Here is a 27,878-nt window from a genome sequence, read left to right as displayed (position 1 = left end):
ATACTGAGTATTACGTAATTGCCTTTCGCATTCGAGTACGTAATCGTTTGTGTTGACAATAACGAAAAACCGACCCTTGTCGAAGGGTTATTTTCCCAAAATTTGTCCGATGTTTGCTAGCCGGTTTATCGCGATCGCGATTCTTTTGGCACGCGACATGTTTTGTTTCCTTGTTTGAAAGGGTATCTCTAGAAGTGCGAGTTTAGAAGCTTCAGATAGCTTTCAAGTTTTTGTTTTTTTGTTGTTCGTGGAGTCCAATTTGACTTTTCTTTGAATTGGTGTTGTTGCGATTGTTTGTGTCTCACGATGTAGCGTAGTCACATTATACGACTTTGTTTGTTGAAATCCTGAGGTGGTTTTATTCTGTTTGGTTTTGTTGGTGTCCGAATGAATTTTAAGGCTTTTGCCTAGTACTATTTTTCGGAGTTTCATAGTTTGAGCGATAATAGGTTGTTGTTGAATTTCATGTTGTTGTCGGCTTTTCTTTGGAAATAGCTGATTTATTTCCACGGCCATGTTTTCTGTTACGTTACTGTGATTGTTTATTTTGTATTTAATGTTGTGTTTCAGTTGTTTGTTATGTGTACGATTTTTGTTATTTCTTTTAAGTGTTTGTGTGTTCTATGTCATTTTATCGTATTTTTTGGTAGTTCCCTTTTTGGAGTATTTGGTGGCCCTGAAAAGGGCCGCTTGGTATGGGTTTTTGTTAGCGCTTGGCGCGTTTGTTTTGGCGATGAGCCTAGCTTTTTATGCTTCTTTTCGCCGATTCGATGTGCTTGGTGAGTAGATGTTTGCCGCCTTCTTGTCACTGTGTGTGCGTACATGGACAGTCTGCATAGCCCTCGAATGTGGTCTTGATTTTGATCAAACTTACAATTTAGGAGTATATATCAAAACTGATAAATGATTTATGTGATTACTGTAGCCATGGAGGGAGCTCTCTAGTACCTCCATGCTGTAGCTATAGATAGGCTACATTCAGGACGGGCAGCGACGGGCAGTAATTAGTAGGCAAAACAGGTGGTTTTCACCGTGGGCAGAACTCGGTGCAATGATACTGAACATTAATAGTAAGCCTGTCACCTTGAAGGTAATGCTGTAGGTGAAACAAGGACTTCAAACACACGATGGTACAAACAACACCACAAATGAAACGTACACATAGAAATACACGCGTTCCCACGTTGTGCCCACCCGGGCCACGCGATTAAAATATGACTGATACTGCTGGATAGTGTTAATTGGGTCGGTAAACAGTCAATTAATAGTTTAATTGACTACCTGGGTGATTGGCAGGTCGTGTCCAACGACGCATATGCAAAGCAGGCCAAAAGACAAAAGCCCCCAAAGTTATTGACAGCTGGCCAGGGGTCACCATGAATACGTAATGAAGCTTCACTACGCAGAAACTGCGTAGTCAAGCCCTTCTTAACCGGTCAAACTCTCTTGGCATTTCCGGCATGTCGGATGTTTGAAGAGATGCTTTGTTTCCAGGAATCCGGAATAGCACGCCACGTCCTACAAAAGGGAGAACGATGAAAGCGTCCTCCAGCAAGACAGATCTTGCAGTCCAAGCACAGATGCAAGCTTCGCAAAATGATAGCTTTGTGCTGAACAGTGGACTTTTTCCGGCAAAATTGAGTACTTGCTTAACTCATGATCTCAGTACTGTTCAAGGCCTGCACCTTGGTATCTTGAATATTCAACATATTACAAACAAAACTGTTTTTCGATGGTACTGGAAGATGGTCGGTAAATTCTGTACTTTGGTCCAGAAATTATCACAAGATAAAACTACCCTACAATTTATAAGTTTTGGCAGTATTTGATAACCAACGAAATGTTAAAGCATCAATCGGTGTTTGGGAAGCGTAAAGTAACAGTGGCCTTACATGTCTCTTCCTTATGCATGAAGAGACTATAACTGTCATGGTCAGCGCCAAGAAAATTCTTGTGGACAAGGTTACTCGACCCTTAACATCTTACGACAATTCGTACAACCTGGCAGTGAAAAATAAAATTGACATGTGAAATCTTGTGGCAAAATACAATGCCACGAGAACTTCAGTGACATCTACAAACAAGCAACCGTAAGTGATGTGTCCTTAAAGTGCAATCAAAGTCTTTCAGCGAACAAAAAAATGCAGCCGGAAAACGTTTGGCCACCTTCTAAAATCGGACTTCCGACAATGAATTTCAGAATGAAATAAGCTAAAATGTATTTATCATACAACGCATTCTGTGTTGACTCTATGGTGGAACATCAAAACGATAGCGTTCGAGATAGTTGCCGGAAATACGTCAGGCCACAGTCCTTCTACACGCAGGCGGCCAATTGTCACAAACACGTCATCTCCGAATACCTGGGCCTTATTGGCCCAAGGGGCTAGTGTACATGGTGAAGCTAAAAGCTAAAGCTAAAACGAACTGTGGACTGAAGAGTACAATTCAAGCATTCGTCTGTGCTATAGCCATATCTATAGAGAGATTGCTATTCACATTAGTGATGGTTCAAGAGCGTAAGATTCCTAATCCTCATGTCAAAGGGCAGTAGCTGCAAATGTAGGTCTTATTTTTTTCTGCCGAATCTTATCCTCATAAAACAGTTTGGCTTTGCCAATAGTTTGTATCATGTTCAGTCACATTATGTTCCATACATTTTTATCATTCACAAATTAATATAGAAATAACGAGCGACGCGCTGACCACTAACGTTTATTTGGGCAAGGGCGAGAGGAAAGGCTGGCCTATACCCTGTTAATTTGGCATTCCGCGAGTCCGCGCCCATAGAGCGAAGTCTGTTATTTCCATTATATTTTCAGCGAACACAAGAAAACCGTCAAAATGTTCGAAAATTTCAGGAGCAAACGACAACGGAGCCCCGGAAACTGAGCAATACGCGACGCACTGTAACGCGCGCTGTAAACATTGGCAAATCCGAAACATTACATATTACCTCAAGACGTTTTGACCGGATAAGAGGGCTTTCAGAACGCAATTTCTGCGTAGCGATGGCTCATTACGCATTCATGGTAACCTTTAGCTGGCTGTCAATATCTTTCAAAGGCTTTTGTTTGAAGCCTGCTTTGCATATGACGTCAATGGAAGCAACCTGCCATCACCCAAATTGCAAATAGACAATTAACTGACTATTGATCGACCCTACTAACACTGTCCAGTATCAGTCACAGCGTGTTTGTTACAGTTTGTCTAGTCCATGGAGCTATATCTCCATGTCTAGTCTACAGCGAAGCAAATAGCCACAACTTTAGAGTGTTACCGATTCCTTTAAATTAAATTTCTTATTCGAGCAATCGGCGATATATCCAAATATACTACCATTGACCAACACTAGCAACTACGTATGAATCCTGCACAGGTCTACGTGTTTTTTTGTTCCCTGGAATAAAACGCAGCACGCAAACTATTGCAGTGTTCTTCTATGAACAGTAAACTCTGAAAAAGTCGCGAGATAGCGGCACAAATAAATACGCGGATGAGCTTAACATTGGAATACGCGTATTTCTATGTATATTTTTCGCACGTGTTTCGTTTGTACATGTTGCGTTTGAAACGCTGCTTCACTCACAGTATTACCGATAACTTTACAAGGGTGACATGCTAATTTTGAAAGTTCGGTATTATGACACTAAGAATTCTATCACCGAGAAAACCAACTGTTTGAATACTGCTTGATAATAATGATGGTCAAATTTCAGGGTGTGCTTGATACCCAATAAAACATAAATGCGCAGTTGATTTATCATGTATTGCGGCCACATGTTGATAAAACAACGTTGATAACTTGTTGTGAGATAATAAGTCTAATAACAAAATAAACAACAACAACAACAGAAAAGGCAGACATTACAGCAAAGCCCCAAACCGCAAACAACCAAATGTTTAGACAAAACTTTAACAGGCTCTTTAAAGACATATTCCGTAGAGCACAGAGAGTAATTTCGACAAGAAAGCTCGAACTGAGTTTGGATGCCGAAGGTGCTCTCACATTTCCATATCTGACAAACAGTAATGGAAATGATAAACAAATATAAAGGACGGACGCATCTGACGCGTCGACGTATCTCATTTTCAAAGTATAAGCTTACAATATCAACTCACCTCACACCTTCGGTCGAGTAAACACTTGGGAGGAGGCATTGAACTCTTCTCTTTGACAAACTTACAGTCATATGCCACTTGGAATAATTCTATATTCACGGTTTGGCAAAATTAAGTTGATTCCTACGAACGAAAGAAGGCGATTCCATGGTGCATTGGGGTACACTTAAGTGTACGTCGAGCCGGAGTAATGCGGTTAATTTCGCGATGCTTTACTCAAAATCATTTGTTTCAGGGCAAATACACATGTTATATGCTGTGGGAAATACTGGCCGCTCATAAATAGGAAAATAAACTCAATATGTGTACATCTTTATTTATATAGTCACAGTACCACGGACACCCACGAAAACCAAAATGGTTCAGTCAAGGTACCCGCAACGCCGCCACGCGACCGGTCGACAGGAAATCCACCATAGGTGTCTACGGCACACGTATATGCGTATCACCCTGGCGACGTTAATCCAAGTTAATCGACACCACTTATCACCATCGGGAAAGTACTCCTCCCCCCTAGCACAGACAAGCCCAACCCTCGAAGCCCTGAGTCATTCGACAAAGAATATATATTACATTTCCTGCATAAAATTAACAGCTGAATTCGCCGGTCAAATCGTCTTGGCAATCTTGGCATGCGGAGATTGATACTCTAATGCGATTATCAAGAAAAGCATGTACATATCGGGCTCTGAACACTAGTAAACACCTATTACCCGGTCATAAGGGCTGTAGCGCTCGTCTAGCACCCCGAGGGGCCGATGTGCTTCCAGAAACACATCCCTTGTCCCCGAGGCCGTAGGCCGAGGGGTTTAGCGGAGTGTTTCTGTTAACGTGCGGCCACGAGGGGTAATGAACGGGCGCTATGGCCCGAATAAAGACCAGGTTGTAGGTGTTTTATAATATATCACCCGCTCATGTTGTATTATGTTATAGTTTTTACGTGCTTTGATATTTTGCACCTCAGCCAATCCATCATAGTTTTCTCGGCGATACATCCACAGTGGTTCAAGTTACATAAGTACATAGTGCCATTTTCTTCCAAAAATATTTTAAGCATACCTAGCAACATCTTTGTTTGTACTTGAATCTTTTTTGTCGATTAGCTGATCAAGTTCCTACGCTGTTGGAATGGAAAATCTGTCTGTTTTAGAGAGAGGCTGGCCGCTCATCCCAGACGCATATCATGTTCTAGTCACCCGCCATAAGCTGCATAAGACACTACGGTCACGTGACCGCGCACTTTTCAAAATACGGTCAACCCCAAAGCAATTATTTGTGAATGCAGCCTTAAGATCTTTTGCCAGTGAATGTGTGATGCGTTGCTAACTTTACAAACAGATCAAATAGATCTAAATTCGACCCTTGTTGGGACAATAAGACACCCTCTGTGATAAGAATATATGGAGAGCTTTAAAGTACTAATGCAGACATACAATAATCAATAAACGATAAACATGAGTTGTATAATTACATGTGCCCCTTTTATAGAAACAGTAAAATTTAATAGATGTAGAGAAATTCTGTACAGGACAGCAAAATTATCATGAAATTATTTTATAAATGTTTCTCGATATGTAAGGCTCTACAATTTGAATCTTTTCACCGATTGTTAATGAATGACATATTAAATTCGACATGGGTGATAATATTTCGCTTCTAAACAGCAGGATGTCATTTATGCCGTGCAGTATTTCATAGCCTAACTGTGACAGGCATGAAACTGTATTGTAAAGTTTCATCATACAATATATGCTAGAGTTAAAAAATGAGTTACTTTTTCTTTTTTGACGCAAGCACAAGTGGTGAGAAACTTAAGGTAAAAGAAACCCATGAAATAAAGCGACGTCATGTCACAATTTGAACACTATTTATTTCAGAGTCGCAAGAGCGAGATCGAAGTAGAAAAAAATCATAAACGCACACGAGAGAAGCCTGACATATTACCACGTATAGCAGTAAATAAAAAAGCATGGGAAACAGTAATAGGAGACGTACAGAAGAAGATATGCAACTGAATCCATCGTCACAGAACAGGGAGACTGAAAACAACCATCTAAACCCACAGGTAAGCATATAACGTGCTGGCACAACATTGCAATTCATTTCTGACGATTGTTACTTTCTATTTTCATTCATGATGCCGAACTTGTCAGATTTCAGAACAATAAACAAATGTTGTATTCTGTAACACTTTTTGCATCACACTAATACCGCACCATAAAATCACAGCGCAGGGGAAAACAAACTTATTTACAAGTGTTTCGCCTATCAGAACTTTTTAAATAAACTTGACGCCTTGTAAATGCACATGCCATCTACAGCCATTTTGCTTTTCCTTTCTATCGTCTTTCATATTGAGGAGGAATCTTGAGTACATCAATTTCTTAGAATGTTTCTGTGTACCTTCTCTCTTTTTGTCGCTGTATTGTCAAACAACATTTTATTAAGATACAATCTAGAAACAACTTTGTCCAAATTTTGTAAATTTTAAGTACATCTATTCACTGACGATTCTGTGCAGGGGCGATCACATATACGAGGTAGGATAATCATTATTTCGAATAAATTACGAAACACAAATCCTCGGCCTGCATGACGTTGACAACAATGTCGGTCTATATATCGAACAGACACGTAGGTGCATGATTTCCCTAGTTAGAATTTATTCTCGCGGATAAAATAATACCCTTTACATGCCATCGTAGAAATGCAAAATTCAGGAACAAAAACTTATCAATAGGGTTAGACACTAGAAATTGTGCGATATTGGTATTATTATTTATAAAATATCCGAAAATGAAGTGTCCCACAATGACGGGAAAGTGAACAACAGGAACCAGTCAGCCGACATTTTTGTGAATAAAAACAAATTTGCAGGAACATATCTCTGGTGTGCAGAATAAAAAAACTGTCGTCACCACTCTCAAAGAACAAGAAATATAACTGCTAACACGTTAAATTCCTTTCTATTTATTTTAAGTTGATTTTTGATGCTACATATGCGCAAATAATCGACCCCCATTACATACCGTTGACATCCAATGACCGTTAGTCGGTATATGCATAATTCCGACACACGAAACTTATTTCAAACTCGGTTCCTCCTGCGTTTGGATTCATGAACTTGCAAGTATAAGACATTTTAAAATTATGAGTTATATATCTAAATATATTTTACCAGCTATAATTTTAAAGTGTATGTCTCACCTATTTTATGTTTGTCTGATCTTAATCGAATCGAATAAAACAATATTCGTTATTCGGAAAAATCCATAACGTTCACGTGGTAACTTTTTCTAAAATAGTGTATTTCACTGTCTAAGTTTTGGAAAATCATGTGGAACGTTCAAGTTCATTTTCGTGACGTAATGGTCACGTGACATGACGTCAAATGTAGCTAACTTGTGAGAGCAATCCCCTGAGAGCAATACTCAACACAAAGGGTATTAACTTCGAAAACATCTCAGATAGTTCGCTAAAATGAATAGATGCGGGGTTTTTGACTGCAAAAACACAAACCTGATGGTTTTAGTCTATATATGTGCCGTCAATTTAGTGTGGACCTAGAAATATTTATATGAGAGAATGGCAGAGTTTTGTGTGCCAGCAGCCGACCCCAGGCCGAATCAACCGCTGTGTACTGTACAGGAGTATGCAAGGACATGGAGCCGACCCGCCAGGATATTCTAGGAATGAGATTCAACTTCAACTGCCTTTAATTAGTAGCTCCCTAAACTGTACTACTTGATAAACTGCATTGTGTTATATCGCCTAAATGCTACAGCTGTAAATCTGTTCATCCACCTGACTGACGCGGGATGTTGGAGTCAATAGGGACTTTGCCAGAACATTGCATGAGGAGTGATACGTATTGAATAGGGGTCGAATATTAGGCTCGCCGCCTCAGTTAATTCCACTGTGTGCAGCTTGCACTTTTTTCCAGGCTCCAAAAACAGTCGTCTGTTATTTGCATCATTAATTACATAACTGTAGTAAGTTAAATATACAGAACCAAATAACAAGTAAGGACGAGTTCATCATTTGACAAGGCCCTGAGTACAGCATGCAGCAGGGTCCCGACTGGACAACCGGCAATTTTCAATCAACTTTCCAATAGACTGCATCTCAAGTTCTTAGTTTCAGGGTTGGGACCCTTTTCAGTTCATATGCTTAGTTAATCAAGAAAAAGCGCCATACGTCCAATGCATGCTCTAAAATGTCCTCTTCCGTTAGAAATATCAACGATTGGATTGCGATTTGGTCGGTTTAAATCCAAAGTTGTCAGTTTGAAAGTTCCGGTTTACATTCAGTCAAATGATGACTGTACGTACGACCCTCTACGTAGAAATTACTATTGAATTCTATGAAGCCCGCGATGTTCAATATGCGAGGCACACTAGACCTTCTGTCAAAAACCAACAACAATACATACGCAGGCTTGTCTCACAAAGCAAGGCTCGAAAAATCGACAATAAAGCCAACTATTAAAATAATGAAGACGATTGAAATAAAGGCGCTTATCGTGTACAGGAAAATAGATTATTATTTTAAAATCACGATGTTACTTCAAATTCTCACCTGGGCATTTTCGACGCCGTTGATATACGCTGTCCCATTCACCGATAAACACATTCGCAACTATTGTTTTGAAAAAAATCATAAGAAAAACGTATGATATCACATCGTTGAACCAAAAAAAAGCACGGCAAAACATATTAGAGATTCCGTGATTGTTTACTGGATCAAGGGAATAAGCCAAACTGGTACCAATAAAACCATTGACTCGTCGGACCATGTTTCGGACAAACAAGCAAAAGGGCATGTTGGCGAGTCCAGTAGTACAGGTAGCAGGTCGGAGATAAAGTATTTTTCATTTTTTCTTCATGATGACAATTTTTTTCAAAATTTCAAATCCTGCTGTGTTCTTATTATAAATACACTGTACAATATGTTGAATCATCTCGCCTTTTTTGACCTAAAATTCGCTAAAAATGTGATTTTGACGGTCATCACAAATGTATTAACATAATTCAGAATTAAAGTGGAACGTACAACATCCCTTCAACTTAGTGCTACTGTAAAGCTCAATGTACTAGACTATCGTCATCCTTCATTTATTTCTAACAAGTTTTAATATTTATGCCAGTCTTTATTTATTTTTATTCTATTAAGAGAATTTCAGATTTTATCAGAAATCATAATATTAAGCTAAGAACAGCCGATGGTGAAGAAAAGGCGACTTCATTCGGAGAGATCGAATTTGAAGGGTTTCACAAGTTTGAAACCAAAAGAGCACCGGTAAGTTGTTATTTTTGTGTAAGTGGAGTGAATGACAAATGTTTACTCTTTATATTAAATGTTAAAGTATTTTTCACCAATAGCAGTTGAGGAATTTGACTTATTAAAAATTAAGATTTAGAGGAAATTGATAATACTCTACATGACATCATGACGTCATGACAAGCTAGAGGAAAAGAATGGCATCATAATTATAAAGAGATGAACATAATTCTGTGCATTCCCTTTTCAATTATTCCATGGTTTTGATCGGCGAGGACTTCGAAAAAAGGTAAATTTATATCTTCAATGAAACCATTTTGACGTTTATCATCTTCATTCTTTGCCGACGCTTTTACGTTCTACCGGAAATCGTATTTTCTTTTAAAAATAATCATCTTTTACAAACCTAAAAGAACTAAAAAGTCCAAGAATTGAATGTATGTCACTTTTATTAGCTCCTCCACTGCCTTCCTGTTTAAGTCATGAAGCTCACAACATTTACAATTACAACGATATGGGTGCATGTTAATATATCGTCGTAAAATACCCGGCGACAATTAATTAAAATGTGAAAAATATTGTAAACCTGATTTAAAATCCGTTGTTTATGAATATTTTCAAGCGCATATGACATCAGAAGTAAATCAATGACTGAGTAAATTCAAGATTAAATCAGACTCGGTATTCCTACCAGACATTTCTTTGAAAGGTTATCACAGAAGACCGCTTATACGTCTTTTTAATTACAGTACATCCGCGTGGCTGATGACACTGACGTTGAGATCCTCTGGAAACTTCTGATTGAGGAGTGGAAAATTCCTAAACCAAAAATGATTATTTCTCTCGCTGGTGGCGTAAAACACTTTGTCGGATGGAATGAAGACAGACTGAAGAAACTGTTCAACAAAGGACTGGTGAAAGCTGCTATTAAAACAGGTAAGCTGCTTTCATTATTTCTTTAACGACGCTACTTCGTACCGGTCATAAAAATGATCAGTGGTGAAATTGTATCACTTTATACGATAGTCAAATACTATATTTCATGTTTCTGGATATCAAAACATTGACGGCTATATCTCACTCAGTATCCGAAGAATACCGTATTGAATTCTTGTGGTGTTAAAATTGCCCTAAAATAGCACAATGATTTCATTTCGTATTCACAGCAAAGAGTGTATGCATCAATCCTGTGTGAAAGTTTGAAATGTCCGTACGTTATGCAGGATTATTTGTACAGTAGGACACCTGTATGTACCCGTAACGGGAATTGTCACTGACATTTAGAATAGTAGTGGCGCAGCATAACCAAATTACTCATAACAATTGAGCATTTTGTCATAAAAGCATGAAATTTGGTGTGAATCTCGACTATCATAATATAAATCAATTTGGATACCGAACCACTACAGGTTGATCCTCGTTCTTGTTTGGGGCCATTATGGCGACCATCAGTCCCTAAAAATCCCATAGTTGCTGCTCTACTGATGGTTCTGTGGGGTATAGTGGACGTATTTCCATAATTAATGCCATTAAGATTGCTATTTGCATTCTTTTCGTTTCATTATTTCGTTTGCTCAGAAAAGCGGGTTCTCTAAATAGAATTATTGACAGTATGGCTGCGACAAGGGCATAATGGAAGATTCAAATTGCCAAATTTAAAGTTTTTTATTACAATGAGTAGCTGTTAGCTGACTGTGGAAGTAGACTATCAGAAGGTACTGTTCAGACTGTTTTGTTTTATTCTAATTTGTAATCATTGAGGCCCCAGTTTTAATCATTTTAGGGTTGTAGCTGGTACGTGTGCACTACACGCGCGACACACTCACCAGGTTTCGCAATCTATTGGCCTAGATCGGCCCATGGCTGTGGTGGGGAGGGTATGAAACGACCAAATGAGAGACCAGCCTGGTCCATGTTCTGCCAATGGATGGCGTGTTCTTTAGCACAACGTTGAATATGTGCGTTTCTAATTATCGTTTTTAAACTTTATAATTCGCCATTGACGAGTTTTGCAGGACCTCCTTAAGTCCTAACATGGAAAATTGTGCAGGGAATTAAACCCAATCTCTCACTCATGTTCATCTACATTCACACATATAGTCCAGTCAATTTAGGGTTAGACCTAGGACTAATTGCAACAGAAATTATTTCTTCACCATGACCTTCAGAAAGCTCTCACTAATGACATACTAAAAGTATAGGAAAATCTAAGGGGTGCAAATTGGTTAAATTTGCATATATTCAAATTAGCTATATATTGCCTGTAAAATGACTGCTATACTCACATTTTGGGCATGTAAACTGAATTCAAGTGACTTTTTTCATTGCAACACAATTTAGTAAGGTTCAACAAGTTATTTTCTAAATGTCCCTAACAATAAATATCATGCAAATTACCTAATTTGCATATATTCGCAGTTTTTCCATTATATCAGACAAAATTAATGTTTAAGCTCATATATAAACAATTTTTTTCTCTATTGTTAAGGTTTTCCAAGAATTATCAATTCCATACCAAAAAATATGAGGTTGACCTAATTTGCATGCTAATTATTTTAATACAAAAGGCCTAATTTGCATAATTGAATACAATATGACTACAATAGCTTCCATTCACATTTTCTGGTCTTTCAAAAATGCAATGAAAAAAGAAGAGTTTCAGAGCATTACTGTTTAAATAAAGGGAATCAGAATACTTTCTTTGGATATTCTTCTTTCTTTTACGACCTTAAGGTTATTCATGAAAAATCATTGGACGTGTTCAATTTTTTTGACATCCATTGTCAATAGTTCAGTCATTTTCTCCTACAACATGTTCGATTGCAGTAATATTTTTAAAGGAATTTGTTATGCTTTTGGTCACTATTTTCAATGACGATGGAAATATTTAGTTACTAATAAATGGTTCACCACACTTAAAAGTTGTGCCTGTGAATCATCTTTCTCATTATTGAACTATTGATTAGTATAAATACGAACATCATTTGAATGTACATGATGGTGATGGTGATGACAATTGTTATGATGGTCATTATCAATTTCTTCCTCTTTCTCCCTGTTCACATCTTCCTGTAGGTTTGTTCATTTGTTTACAGCCTGAATCCTTTCGTTGACAACAGAAAGTCTAGATTTTGTTTTCTTCCGGGGTTATTGAGGCTGCTGTAGTTCATTGTAGAACCCATAAAATGGGGGAAGGCCAACTCAATGAAAAGATGTGAAGCAAGGGAAGATATAATTGTACCGCATATGATATCAGATCTTAGATGTGCAAGTATCACTCATGGAGCTGTTTAAGTAATGGACTTTCCATTTGCAGATTATTAGACTTTTGAATCATTACCAATAAGATCGATCATTCAAGGAATTGACAGTCTGGCCAATCTGAGGTGAGACTTCCAAAAGTTTGAAAATACAGGATGACCAATTATATGATAATTTGATGTCAAAAATTTGATATCTTAATTGATAAACTCGTTAACGGCAGCTTCTGAGATCCAAATCCCTTCACATTTTGGTTTTCTTGTTTCACGGTTATAAAAATTAGAATAAGCAGCTAGACCATGTAAAATTACGAAAAGTATCTAGATTTGCTTATCATGTTTCAGTTAGATTTTTTTTCAGTTTTTCCTTAAATGCTTTGGCTGTATACTGTAAGATCAGATGGGAAATCTCGCTCTTTAGTCCATTATATGACTTGATATTAATTTTCAATTGTTGTCTTCAAGAAATTTAAAATTTTTTAGAAATGCAGTGTCTTTTGATTATCGTAATGTCTTTCAGCTGTTTAAGGAACAGCTTTGCACATTACATATTTCATAATTGGCAGTATAGTATAATAATTGTACCTCTATATCATCATGATCATTATAATTGTATTTCTTTATTATCATAAATTTCTGTACGTGCCATTAACAGGCAAGTTGCACACAGTCAAAAGAATATCTGATTTACCAGTGACCACATAACCTGGTCTTTAATTACATTTTACCAACATTTAAAGTAATACCGGTAAGGGTGAAAATAGAAGAAACCATTAGTACTGAAACAAAAATTCTCTTCAGCCGCCCTTAGTACAAAACGTTTGATATTTGGCCTAGCATTTTTGTATGTATTAAGATAATCAAACTCCGCCAGAAAGTTCCACATGTTATTGAAACTAACTATACGAATCAATCATTGTTTAGTTTCACAGGGCTTTTCATTCTGTACGCCCTATTAGTATATAATCATTACAATGAGTTAAAATACACAGAAAATAAATAATCATGTCAATTTTTTGTAATGAGCAAAATGTTCATTCAAGTTATAAAATGATCATCTTTCGATAGGAAGTACTTACAGTAATAAATAACTTAAACTGGTAGTGTCTTTTAATGTAACTTCTTGATTTACTGATAATATAATTAATTAAAATAAGTTGACGTCAATTTGAAAAATTAAAGAAACTTATTTTAATGATCATCATATAGGATTTATGCACATAAGGAATCGTTCAAAAATAGGTAAAAAATATTAAGCAATGTTAGTAAAAAATTCCAATCTCTCTTTACGATATTGTATAACATTTCAAGTTTCAAGTATTACATGTAGAAGAATGTAGGCATTTCCTATAAAATCTTTTACAATTAGCCCTGTAGCACAATGTAGATTGTATTAAACTTTGAATATACCTTTCCTTGGACTTTTTAAATATTTAAAGTCACTAATTCATGTTCCAATAGAAAAGGAAATGACATGGTTGACTTAATTGTGCTGTAAGATATATTTGAAAACATTGCCTCAACTAAAAACACAAAAGTGATCTTACATAGCCATTACAATGTCAGTATCTCTTAAAAATCACTTTCGTAAATAGATTATCAGCACCAGATTTGTATAGCATCTATGACCCATTTACCATTTGGGTAAATTAGCTGTGTTATGCACAACTTCATTAAACTTGGGGTATGTAATTTCCATGACCCTACTAAAAGTTACAATGAAGAAATAGTTTTAATGATCTTGCTTGTTTTTTAACATTATATAGTCATTCATAGGTCAAAGAAAGGGAAAAGTAAAGTGGTAGGAGGGGCACATTGCAGTTATGTAAAATGAGGAATCTTAAATAATATGATGCATTGCCTACACACAAAAAATACATTAAGTCATCAAATTGCTTGAATAAAATGTCATTTTGCTCAATATATTTTTAAGAAATCTATTAATACAAACGATTTTGTTCTCATTACTGAGTGTTACATTTATTCAGATTATGCACTCTCTCACCTCTTTCTCTTAGAGTTTACTAGTCATTTTGTTTGTCGTTCTGGGACCCTCCCGAAATACACAGTGGAAACATACGGTAAACTACTTTTTGTGTAGGTTAAATTTAATTTTTTAAACGAAATCCAGTGAAAAGTGAAACACAGTGGCAGCCATACTTGATTTATGCAAATTAGGAATATTTCTTGGGCGATAAAATATATTCAAAAATATTGCAAGGACAAAAAATAAGATAAATGCATACATTACTTGAACATAATGTCCCGTTTTTTCTCAATTCAATATGCATATTTCTTCTATCAGTGAATATATTGCACCAATTATCCGTTTATATCTATACAAATTAGGTAATGTTATACCTCTTAGATTGAATTGGACTTTTAGTATGTCATTCTAGGACCTCTCTAAAATACACAGAAAAAATAATTCTATTGCTGTCAGAAGTAGCTTAAAATAGTTATTAATTAGGGATATACAAAGAAAAGCTAAGTGTTGTGGCGGCCATATTGGATTTTTGCAAATGAGGAATATTTCTATGGCGACAAAATATTTGCATCAACATTGCCTGAACCAAAAACAAGGCAAATAAGCCAAAAACCTGCATATATCATGTTTAGCCAAATATTTAAGTAGAAACATTCTATCAGCACCTAGTTTGTAACCATAATCTTTTTACATTTATGCAAATTAGGCATTGTTTACATTTCTAGATTTTACTAGGCTTTTAGTATACCATTGTAGGACCTCTTTGAAATACACAGTGAATAAATTATTCTATAGCTGTCAGTAGTAGCTTAAAAATAGCTATTAATTAGAGAAAAACAAGAAAAGTGAAGTGTTGTGGCGGCCATATTGGATTTATGCAAATGAGGAATATTTCTATGGCAACAAAATATTTCCATCGACATTGCCTAGACAAAAAACGAGGCAAATAAGCCAAAAACCTGCATAACATATCATGTTTTATTTTTAGCAGAAACATTCTATCAGCACCAAGTTTTAACCATAATCTTTTTACATCTATTCAAATTAGGCACTGTTTACAATTCTAGATTGTACTAGGCTCTCAGTATGTTATTCTAGGACTTCTCTAAAATACAAATTGAAAACATATTTCTATTGCTATCAGTAGTAGCTTAAAAATAGTTATTAATTAGAGAAAAACAAAGAAAAGTGAAATGTTGTGGCGGCCATATTGGATTTATGCAAATGAGGAATATTTCTATGGCGACAAAATATTTTCATCAACATTGCCTAGACCAAAAACGAGGCAAATAAGCCAAAAAACCTGTATCAAAATCATGTTTAGCCACATATTTTAAGTAAAAACCATCTATCAGCGACAATTTTATACCCATGAGCCCCCTTTACATTTATGCAAATTAGGCACTGTTGCACCCCTTAGATTTTATTATACTTTTAGTATGTTATTTCTAGGACCTTTCAAAAATGCATGGTGAAGAAATAATTTCTGTTGCAATTAGTCCTAGGTTGACCCCTTTTTTGGCTTAGATTGACTGGACTAATAGGCCGACATACAAAAAACATAGTAGTATTTACAGTCTAAAAAAATCTTAAAGTTTTAACGCTGAAAGCAATAACATTTTTGGGAAAAATCACCTATATCCCCATAATTGTAAATGTTAGAGATTTATCATGTAAACTACAATTAGTACATTAATGGCGCCGTTAAACGATCATATTTTTATATTGTTTTTGGCTGTATACATTTTTTTATACATTATCATACATGCTTTGCCTGTATTGTCATTCTCCTATGGTTTAGACGGTACTGATATGAACCCCTTTTTAGCTCACGTGTGTAAACACGTGGGCTAATGTCATAGCGATGTCTGTCTGTCTGTCCGTGTGTGTGTGTGTGTGTTAGTGTGTGTGTGTGTGTGTGTGTGTGTGTGTCTGTCTGTCTGTTTACACGATAACTCAAAAACGCCTGAACGGATTCAAGTCAGATTTGGTTCACAGGTACCATATGCTACTTGCAAGAACTGATTAGATTTTGGTTAGTGTGGCTTGCATATTAATGAAGTTATGTAATATCGTTTTTTTCCGTACAATGGTTTCCCTATGGAGACGGTAATGACAGTGTAGACATATATCAAGAAATACTGCACAAAATTTCATGAAACTTTTCACAGATGACAATCTCAGAACATTATGATGATACTGTGAGTGTCATGTCAATTATCTTCTCATTTGCATATTTAATGAACTTTTGTTATTAGTGTCATAACTGTGAAATTCCTGCACCAAACTTGATGATACGTGCAACAAATATTGATCTGATATATATCTAATTATACTTAGAAGCATTGGACAGTGTCAAGTTAATAAATAGCTCATTTGCATATTTTATGAAGTTTTGTCATTAGTCATATAACTCCGATATAACTACACCAAATGTGATGAAATCTGCTGCAGATACTGATCCGACTGATATCTAATTATGGTGTAAAGCATTTAGTTGTGTAAAGTTAATTAAGGGTTCATTTGCATATTTAATGAACTTTGTAATTAGGTATATAACTCTGAAATTACGGTACCCAAGTCAGTGAAATTGGGTACAGATATTGTTTTGATAAATATCTAATTGTACTGAGAAGCATTTGGCAGTGTCAAGTTAACAAATAGGTCATTTTCATATTTTATGAAGTTTTGTAATTAGTGATATAACTCCAAAATAACTGCACCAAATGTGATGAAATCTGCTGCAGATACTGATCCGACAGATATCTAATTATGGTGTAGAGCATTTAGTTGTGTAAAGTTAATTAAGGGTTCATTTGCATATTTAATGAACTTTGTAATTAGTGATATTACTCCAAAATTACAGCGTTAAATTTGATGAAACTTGCTACAGATGTTGATCTGATAAATATCCAATTGTACTGAGAAGCACTGAGCAGTGTCAAGTTAATAATTAGCTCATTTGCATATTTCATGAAGTCTTATAATTAGTCATATAACTCCGAAATAACTTCATCAAATGTGATGAAATCTGCTGCAGATACTGATCCGACTGATATCTAACTGTAGTGAAAAGCATTTAGTAGTGTGAAATTAATTAAGGGTTCATTTGCGTATTTAATGAACTTTGTAATTAGGTATATAACTCTGAAATTTCGGCACCAAAATTTTGTGAAACGTGCTGCAGATATTGATTTGATAAATATTTTATTGTGCTATGAATCATTGAACAGTGTCAAGTTAATTTAGGGTTTATTTGCATATTTAATGAACTTGTAATTAGTGACATTACTCTAAAATTACAGCAGTAAATTAAATAAAACGTGCCAGCTGGCTACAGCTGAAACTAATTAGTGTGAGCAGTTTTATTGCAGTTCACAGCAGTGGCTTCGCGCTCTATTACTGAAAAGGGTAGTAATTATACTTAGAAGCATTGGACAGTGTCAAGTTAATAAACAGGTCATTTGCATATTTTATGAAGTTTTGTAATTAGTCATATAACTCCGATATAACTTCACCAAATGTGACGAAATCTGCTGCAGATACTGATCCGACTGATATCTAACTGTAGTGTAAAGCATTTAGTAGTGTGGAATTAATTAAAGGTTCATTTGCATATTTAATGAACTTTGTAATAAGGTATATAACTCTAAAATTACGGCACCCAAGTCTTTGAAATTAGGTACACATATTGTTTTGATAAATATCTAATTGTACTGAGAAACATTAGGCAGTGTCAAGTTAACAAATAGGTAATTTGCATATTTTATGAAGTTTTGTAATTAGTGATATAACTCCAAAATAACTGCACCAAATGTTATGAAATCTGCTGCAGATACTGATCCGACAGATATCTAATTGTGGTGTAGAGCATTTACTTGTGTGAAGTTAATTAAGGGTTTATTTGCATATTTAATGAACTTTGTAATTAGTGATATTATTCCAAAATTACAGCGTTAAATTTGATGAAACTTGCTACAGATGTTGATCTGATAAATATCCAATTGTACTGAGAATCATTGAACAGTGTCAAGTTAATAAATAGCTCATTTGCATATTTTATGAAGTTTTGTAATTAGTCATATAACCCAAAATAACTGCATGAAACGTCATGAAAACTGCTGCATATACTGATCCAACAGATAGCTAACTGTGTTGTAAAGCTGTTAGTAGTGTAAATTAACTAAGGGTGCATTTGCATATTGAATAAACTTTGTAATTAGGTATATAACTCTGATGTAATTGTCCCATGAAGCATTGAGCAGTGTCAAGTTAATTAACAGCTCATTTGCATATTGAATAAAGTTTTGTAATTAGTGATTTAACTCTGAGAGTACTGTGCGAAGTTTAAAAAAAACCTGCTACATATAGTGATAACATATATCTTTCTGTTCTGTGAAGAGTACTACTATTACTGAACCTGTTGTAAAACACGTGAGCATATTCAGTTTATATCTGGTATTTATTAGATGCATGGATCATAACTGGCGGATCTGCGGCCGGTTTGATGCAAAAGCTTGGTGAAGCGATAATGGAAGAGAATCAATTCATACATGAAAGGGGAAGAAAGTAGTCGCTTTGGGGCATCGCTGACTGGAATACCACATACAATAAAAGGGCTTTGACTAACTTGGAAGTACGTAATATCTCTAAATTTCAAATTAAATTCGACCGTTACAAGGAGGTACACATTACTAAAAGTAACACTAACTTGAACTGTTTAATATGTTCATTCTGTCTGTTTGTAAAACATTAGTTCCGTTTCTATATTGTAAATCACGAAAGCGTGTATATTTTTCATTTGTCTAGTTCCGGATAAGTGCATTGCCCCATGTTGTTTCTCGTAATATTTTTGTCCGGACTCTAATTTAAATTTTAACAATGAGATTGTACGTCATGTATTGTAATTGTAAGGCTGATGACGACTCTGGTACTCTGAAATGAAACATACCTTACGGAAAAACAGAAATTACATTCATGTTCTTTAAAATAACATGAAAAACATATACTTAATCATGTACAATGTGTCGCGCAAGGTGTTTTGAAAGAAAATAGTTCAATCGATAGTGTTTAAGTTTTACAACATTCATTTTGATAACCTCAGTCTTTCTGAGCACACCCAATACATGTAATTCCTATATGATTTATGAGATAAGTGAGTTATGTGCATTTTAAGTAGTTGCCATGTAATTGCCATGGCATGGCCAGGCTCGCATTTATGAATATGATATTTATCGCATAGACAAAAAAGTCTATCATGTCTATTCAACATCATTATTCCATGCTCTGATAACAAGTATTTTAGAGGGGGAAGCATCTCTGAGTGTTAAAAATGAATGTATCCGTTTTTCTCAGGATGATAAACAGCCGAACAAAGGCCATTGGCCTGCCAAATACTGTATACGTAACCTTGAGGAGCGTAATGAAGATGGCGGTGGATTTATGCCGGCTCTAGATTTAAACCACACACATTTCATCTTAGTTGACGGTTCTGAGGAATGTAATTCACCAGATATTATTTTGCGGGCTGAACTCGAACGATACATACAAAGACGTAGCGGTAAGGAACTTGGAAATTTTGGTAAGAGGCTTGGAATACTAACATTATCCGTAAAGCTGGTGGGAACAGATTTTTTACCCTTCATGACTGCGATTATGATGATTACCTTTTTTAGCAGAGTTGAGAAAAAAGGTATATAATACTTACTGAGTAAAAGAAAAATGGCTCTTTTAATTGTGAGCAAAAGAGCTCTGCGACGCCCGGGTGTTGATAAAACCTTATTGTACAGCTGTATATAAGACTGTATATAAGTTGTATTCGTACAGTGAAATATTAAATGCGACTCATCAGTTCATTTCTTCAGTCTTTATCAAACTGGATATCAATAAAGTGTGTCACTATCTAACTTCACCGAAAACAAACATAATGTAAATGAAAAAGGTTTTCACCTTTCATTAACGCGATAAATTCTCTGACACTTGCTGTGACTAGTTTTAATAATTAATAGTCTGCCGGTGTTGTTGTTTCAAGTATGCCAGTGCCATAAAAGTTCCAAGACAAACACGATTGGAACTATTTGGGATAATTGGATGGTAATGTCTATTTGATCTGCAAATGTAATCCCATCTGCTTTTCTTTTAAAGTATGACACTTGTTTTTATAAGTAATTCGTAATATCGCAACATTCAGCTATAGCGTACCTGACATTTTTGAGAATTTGAAAAATATGAAAAATCCAATTATCCCAAATTAGTTCCAATCGTGTTGAAAAGAAATTGACCTTTGTAAGCTAACAATTCTCTAGTTGTTAATAAGTTCAAAATCCCCGTAAATTATATATTTTCGGAATGCCTAGATACGGAGAAACATATTCGTAGCCACAGTGTCACCATTGAATACATAATATCACGTGACAGGTGATTTGCATAACCTTTCAAAAAACGGTTTTTACTATGTTTTGTTTCAAAGCTTTGAGATATGTGGCTAAAATCTGTGTGAGTGCAAGCTGACCGAATGATCTTCCAGAGCGTGTCTCAGAATGTTTTTACACCTTCTAAAACAATTTCTATGCTACAAAAACTTCCGGGGCGGTGAATTTAACCCTACCTGATTTCCTTAAAATTGTGCTCCAAAACCTAAGCAGAAGAAACGAATATCTGAGAAACCCTTTGGAAGAGCGTCGTTACAACTTGCATCCCAGCAAGTTTGAGTAAGATATTTTAAAGTATTGAGACAAAACATAGGGAAAACCGATTTTTGAAAGTTTATGCAAATCACCTGTCACGTGATAGTTATGTAAACAGTGGTGACACTGTGGTTACGAAAATTTTTCCCTATATCTAGGCTTACAGAAAGTATATGATTTATGGGGTTCTGAGCTTATTAACCACTACAGAGTTGTTCGCTTAAAAAGCTCAATTTCTTGTCTAGGAAACTTAAATAGTGGCTTTAGTACTGGTCTGCAGTATATATTCCCAGCTTTGAAATAAATCACAATTTGTATTACTCGAAAGCATTTAGTATATAATGTTCGTGTGTAACTCGAGTGGTTTGTCGAAAACGAACTTTGTGTCGCAGGTGCCGAAAGCCGCGGGGAGGAGAATGCTGTCATACCGGTCGTATTGGTGGTTGTGGAAGGTGGCTATGGAACAATAGAAATCGTACACAAAGCCCTTGTGCGAACAAATGCGAATTCAGAAGGCCACAGCATACCTGTAGTAATTGTTGGGGGAAGCGGCAGAGCTGCTGATATTATTGTCAAGGCTTTACGTCTAATGGATAACAATGAATTAAATGACGAGTAAGAATTTTACACAGTAAACCAATAAACTCGATGCAGTACGGTTGTCTACAAATGATATCGATCCAGATTTTAGAATAGCCACATGTTCATATCACAATAATGTTTCAATTGAATCGTGTTAAAAATTCTGAGTTTTTTATGTTAGAATTTAAAACGGAGCGGAAGCATATTTAGCAACGTTATCTAATACTGAATAATGTACAAATACTCGTTATACTCGCCCATAAACCTACTATATTGGCATTTGTTTTTGTTTTTGTTTTTTAGGATCAGCTGAACTAGAAAAAAGATGTTAACATTGGATATTTGGGATGCACTACCTCTCTTGGCTGGATTTTGATTTGCATGTACCGCGAAAAATGGCGAAAAATGGGTAGGGGTATGGGGTACTATATACTCCACTACATTAAGTAAGCTGGCATAAAAGAGCACAAAACTTACATTTTTGGAAAACTCAGATACTTCTCTTTCTACGAAATACCAATGTTAGCAAAATAAATTTGTATACACAGAATAGAGTGACTTTAAAATGATTTCTTTTGACAATTTTGAATTTGTTTACCCAAAGTACAAAGTACAATTGTGATTTACTTTTTACTAAGCATATTGCGCCATTTTTCGCGGTACATGCAAATCAAATACCAGCCAAACTAGGTAGTGCATCCCGAAATATCCAATGTTAACATCTTTTTTCTAGTTCAGCTGATCCTAAAGAACAAAAAATACCCATGTAGTAGGTGTATGGGGGCCGCACGGTGGGCCCACTCCAGCCCACGGACTATACTATATACGAATTTTAATTTTCGTAATAAAGTTTTGAAAACAGATGAGAATATAATATTATTATATTCTCTAATTTCTAAAGAACTATGTAACAATACGTAGAATACAAAAAGCCCAAACCTCTGTCAAAAACAGATGTTTCTAAGAATATAATGGACGTAATATTATTGAATTTCTGTTCTTTAGAACTTGTATTGAAGATTTGAAAAAATTGCATCAAAATATACTAGGTGATCCCGAAAGAATATCAATGGACGATTGTGTCACCTGGTTGAAAGAAATCAGTAATGCTCGGAAAAGTAAACTCAGTCTGGTATGTTGTTCACATAAAAATAAACTTAATCTCTCTTTTGCTTTTCTTTTGTCCTTTCAAATTTCCTATCAATCCAAGCGAAAGCGAGATCCTCTAGAAGTGTCGATGAATTAGCTTTGGCGAACGTTAGGGGCTCTTTCTTAACATGCAATCTCCGGAATACCATAATTGGGCAAATAATGCTTAACTTTTGGATTTTTTTTTCAAAAAGCAAACAAACTAATTAACGACAGTGTTATTTCTATGTTGTCTCACCTGCCAACTCTCTCGTTTATGGTGTGCCATTAAAATAATTGGCATTGTATAAAATGCTGTTGATATAGGAGAAAATGGTCATGAAACAGACATATAGAAATACATTACCTTTACTTACGAAGACTTATTTTCAACAATCCATTTGTATGTCTTAAAAATGATATATTACATAAGTCGTTGCTACAAGGTTATTTTTATTAAGACTTTTCCAGAAAATCCCACTTCCGGCAATTTTGTAGGAATTGATGAAGGTTTATTTCAAATAGAAGCGTGAGTAATTTCTACACGTTTTCTCTCAATCTCTCAGATAACCGTTTTTCAAATGGAAGATGCCAATTTGAAGGATATTGACAGCGCTATCTTAAACGCCGTGTTGCCAAGTAGGTTAATCACCTTCTGAATTGACTGAATAGAAAAAAAAATAACTAAAAAGAAAAATTGAGAAATGAAGGGTTGAATATAAATAATAAACGCGCAGACTAACGACATCAAAGCAAGAGGTGTAAGATAAATGTATTTTCAAGTTTTAGTTCAACAACAAACTTAAACATTTATCTCATTATATAATATGACTTTTTTTCCTTCCTTAAGCTTTGCCGTATGAAACGCAGTTAGATTTGGCGTTTGCATTGAACAGGTGTGACATCGCCAAAGATGAGATTTTAAAGCCTGACAAGCTGTTTTATTGGCAGGTATGAATATTGTGTGATTTTCCCTCTGTAGCCATTAGCGCCTACATGCAAAGTTTAAATGTTATAATTTTCTCAGAGTAAACTAACAATTATGATTTAAGGACTGGCTGGGCTATATTGCGTCCACGGTTCATTGTGAACAATTATGATCTACGTTGTTACAAATAGTCTGAAAAGGTAACAGACTAGATAAATTGCAATGAATTTGGCATCGGCAATTAAATAAGATAAAGTATAAAAGGAGGGATTAGTATATCTATTTCACACTTTTGTAACACTTTTGTCTATTTGATCTATTTGACCTTTGTTGCTCCTTGAAGGGACACTAGCTGTTATTTTCGAATTATTGTTCACTACTCTGTTTCATTGTATCAACTACAGAATTTTACTATAATCCGATCATCATGACCAATGCCCGGTGTCCTGCTTGCCAACGCAGCCTGTATACGTGAAATGACCATAGTTATTGTTGATGTATTCTAATCCGGACCTGTATTTTTGAACAATAACAATGCAGATTATACTCATATAGGGTACATTTATGAGCTAAATATTAGGAATTTGTCCATGGTTCAGGGATTCAGACTAGAAACTGCAGATGATACACAGAACAAACAAAATTTAAAAAATGACTAAAGTTACAACGATGGATCTTTAACATTGCACATGATCAAATCTCAGCCAGAGATGTATGTGACACTATCCAAGTAGGTTACTCTGTGTCGATATAAATGTAGATAAATATAAAATTACGCTTTTTATGCATCATTTTTGTTCATACGTCTAGAGAGACTTATTAATATTAAATATTAACTGGAGCTTATTTCAAAGTTCCAGGGACACATCAAATGCCTGGATGAAACCATGCTTGAGGCGTTAACACAAAACAAGGCAGATTTTGTTGAGTTACTACTTACTTATCTTGTAGACATGGGCAAATTAGTCACCGAGCAATGGTTAGAAAAACTGTACAAAAAGGTATTTATCTCTTGTTAGACATACTAATTTTGAGAAGGGGTAAAAGATATCGGTATTGGTAAGAGATGGTCTTGAAAAATGTCAAAAAGTATCTGACTTGTTTGTATAAAAAAAGTAAACCATTTAACATAGCAAATATATCTATAGCTATTTCAGCCAAGTATATTTTCCAACGTTTTGAAAATGTGTTTTCACGAAGCCATCGATTGAAGAACGACATGCTTATTATTTTTAATGCAATGATGACACAGTGTATTTCGATATTTCATCAGAATCTCTAACTTAACGCATTTCCTTCCATAAAGAACAGATCAACATTTACGAGAATATAAATAAGAAGGGGTCAATACTGTTTACCGGGAGACATCATGTAACTTCTAAAAATGAGACACGCCACGAAAATTTTACTAACAACACCAAATATTTCACGATGCAGGTTGTATACGAGAGAGTTAGCGATGTCGATATACTAATTAGTACCAGACACATCCTGAAAGAGAAGTTTGGGGCCCGAAAAAAGGTAGGTGCTTGGACATTAAGCATAGCATAACTGTGTCACGTTATTGTTAACTTCAGTGTCCTTCATTGTTCCAGTTTCCTCGCACAGGAAAGTGTTTTTAAAAGTTGGTTTGTTGTTGCGCGAGCAAAAACTGACAGAAGATGCATATGACGCTTCTTACTAAGATTATATAGCCAATCCGATTCGGTATTGACCTCTATTAATTAAATTATGGTTGAAGATACGACATCTTCGATCGAATTAGTCAAGGGATTGATTAAATATGTTCTGTTCTCTACTTTGTCCAGAAAATAAGGATGCTCCTTGGCATGTGTGTATGTGTATCTTTTTGTACCCTAGACTTTATTAAGCAATCCTATTATTCGAGATATTTCTTTTCTTCTTATGGAGACTTTGACTGTAAATATCAAACATGCCTTTTCTCAATTGGATGATGATATTAAATGCAATTAATTCTATACAAAATATGAATGTCAAAGTTAAGGATCGGTTTCCTTAGAAAAGAGTACAATTCTTATGGAAATTTGTATGAAGAGGTGAAATTGTAAATTACAATGACTCAACTTATAAGCGCCATGACTTAACTTTTATAGAGATCAAAACACTATTTGACGTTTAAAAATAATTATACCATACCAACAGTTTTCATCATGATGCAGGTTGTACATTGTAGACTTTGGTTATTCCGACATATCAGAAGTAGCTCTCGACGTATCTTGACAATCTATGTGCTTTTCCTATGAACTTATCAAATAATTTTGCACTTAAAAATATTTCATGTACCTTCAGGAATTCAAGTTCAATAAGGTTCGTTCTATGCTTCTAAAGCTCACAAACGACGATTTGGTGGGCGCGACAACTCGGAAGAGAAGTTTTGATCCTGACCAACATTTATTCTTGTGGGCAATTTTGCTTAATAGAAGAAAACTGGCCATTTTATTCTGGAAAGACTGACCATTGGCAATATCGGTTGGTAGTCTTTTTTTTCTGTTCTACAAAGGAATATTAAGGACGATAAGCATACAAAGTTGACAACATCATTTTCTCAACATGCTTCAGAAAGAGTCGATAGCTCTGGCAAAACATCACCAAATATTGTAAACATTACTGACTCCGAAAATATAATTCTCGAGATACATTCTTCGGTAATGTGTTATACAATGTCATGTAAGGCGACAAAACGTACAAAACGTAATCGTCTTACAATTTTGCTGTACACCTCTTTAGAAGAAATTAACTCAAAACATCATTCATGCACGCGAGAGCAGGAACACGATACATCGAAAGTAAAGAGAACTTATTTCAAAAACATGCATAAAAGTCGTCAGAAAATAGTTAAAGGAAAGATGTATCGAATCACTAGTCCCCCAGGCTCTCCCGGGTGAGCCTAGTGAGAAAAACCTTCACAAACACATTATAGTGATGCACGTTCTTGAGTTGCAGCCATTCGGCAAGAATACTGGTTAATGAGCTAGCTAAAACTGTTCAGCCCATTTGTTGCAATAAATCATTGTGTAATATTTTCCTGCATACAGTTTTTGATAACATACATCATTGCCTTCGTCAGTCAGCACGTATTTTGACATTCATATTCAGAGACTAATGCCATCGTAAATGACGTTTATACTAATTTATGTCGTTTCAGGTGCAGCTCTCATCGCAGGTAGGATACTCCGAGCCTTGGCTGTCTATGCAGAGAAGATAAAAGACCTCAGAGTGCAGTCTTCCTTAAGAAACATGCCGAGTAAGTTATCTTGGAAATCTGTTTCACCCGTTTCAAGGAAAGTTACATATTAAGTAAGAAAATGGAATTTGAAACATTCGCATCATTAATCAATAATCATCCATTTCATCCTGATATCACTTGATATGAAGCTAAAACATTTTTGGTCAGTATCTGAAAGACGTGCTTATCTGACAAAAATCATATCACTAGTAGCCTAGTGAGTACATTGTTTGACCAAATAGTCTAAATGTATCACCGCACTGCGTTTTTTTGTGGGAATTCATTGTGGAATTTTCTGCCGACTTGAGCTGAACTGAAATAGTAAACGTATGTGGTACGCATTTGTCTCCGCAGACTATTCTAAAAAAAAAATCATATTCGATGATGGCAGCACTTCACTATTACACTGCAATAATTTGTTCATCCTAAATTTTGAATCTTGTCTGTTTGTTATTTATTTTCATTATGTTGTGCAAAATACTTATAAATCTATCTTAAAATTAATTTAAAAAAAAATGGATTAGCAATAGCTGAGTGTCACATATTATTTGAATCCGTTGAAAAATCCGTTAAATATGAATATTGTAAATAGAATATATATATATATATATATATATATTATATATATATATTATATATATATATATATATATATATA

The 27,878-nt window shown here is 35.4% G+C and overlaps 1 protein-coding gene across 1 annotated transcript; it reads left to right on the top strand.

Annotated features, from left to right (window-relative positions):
* Positions 1–6,091: 6,091 nt before the first annotated feature.
* Positions 6,092–24,002, top strand: LOC139130305 (transient receptor potential cation channel subfamily M member 1-like). Its single transcript, XM_070696059.1, has 6 exons — positions 6,092–6,187; positions 10,152–10,338; positions 21,728–21,950; positions 22,923–23,049; positions 23,612–23,684; positions 23,896–24,002. Exons 1-6 carry the CDS (start codon positions 6,092–6,094, stop codon positions 24,000–24,002), a joined length of 813 nt encoding a protein of 270 aa, XP_070552160.1.
* The last annotated feature ends 3,876 nt before the right edge of the window (positions 24,003–27,878 follow it).

Source organism: Ptychodera flava, chromosome 3 (assembly GCF_041260155.1).
Source record: "Ptychodera flava strain L36383 chromosome 3, AS_Pfla_20210202, whole genome shotgun sequence".
Lineage (NCBI taxonomy): Eukaryota > Metazoa > Hemichordata > Enteropneusta > Ptychoderidae > Ptychodera > Ptychodera flava.
This window is presented reverse-complemented; position numbering and strand designations above follow the sequence as displayed.

What these genes read in the sequence shown, in the direction of transcription:
- LOC139130305 (XM_070696059.1), top strand. Translation starts at nt 6,092, where the DNA reads ATGGGAAACAGTAATAGGAGACGTACAGAAGAAGATATGCAACTGAAT. An exon ending in ACAACCATCTAAACCCACAG is followed by an intron (nt 6,188 to 10,151) that starts GTAAGCATATAA and finishes TTTTAATTACAG; the next exon opens with TACATCCGCGTGGCTGATGA. An exon ending in AACAATGAATTAAATGACGA is followed by an intron (nt 21,951 to 22,922) that starts GTAAGAATTTTA and finishes TCTGTTCTTTAG; the next exon opens with AACTTGTATTGAAGATTTGA.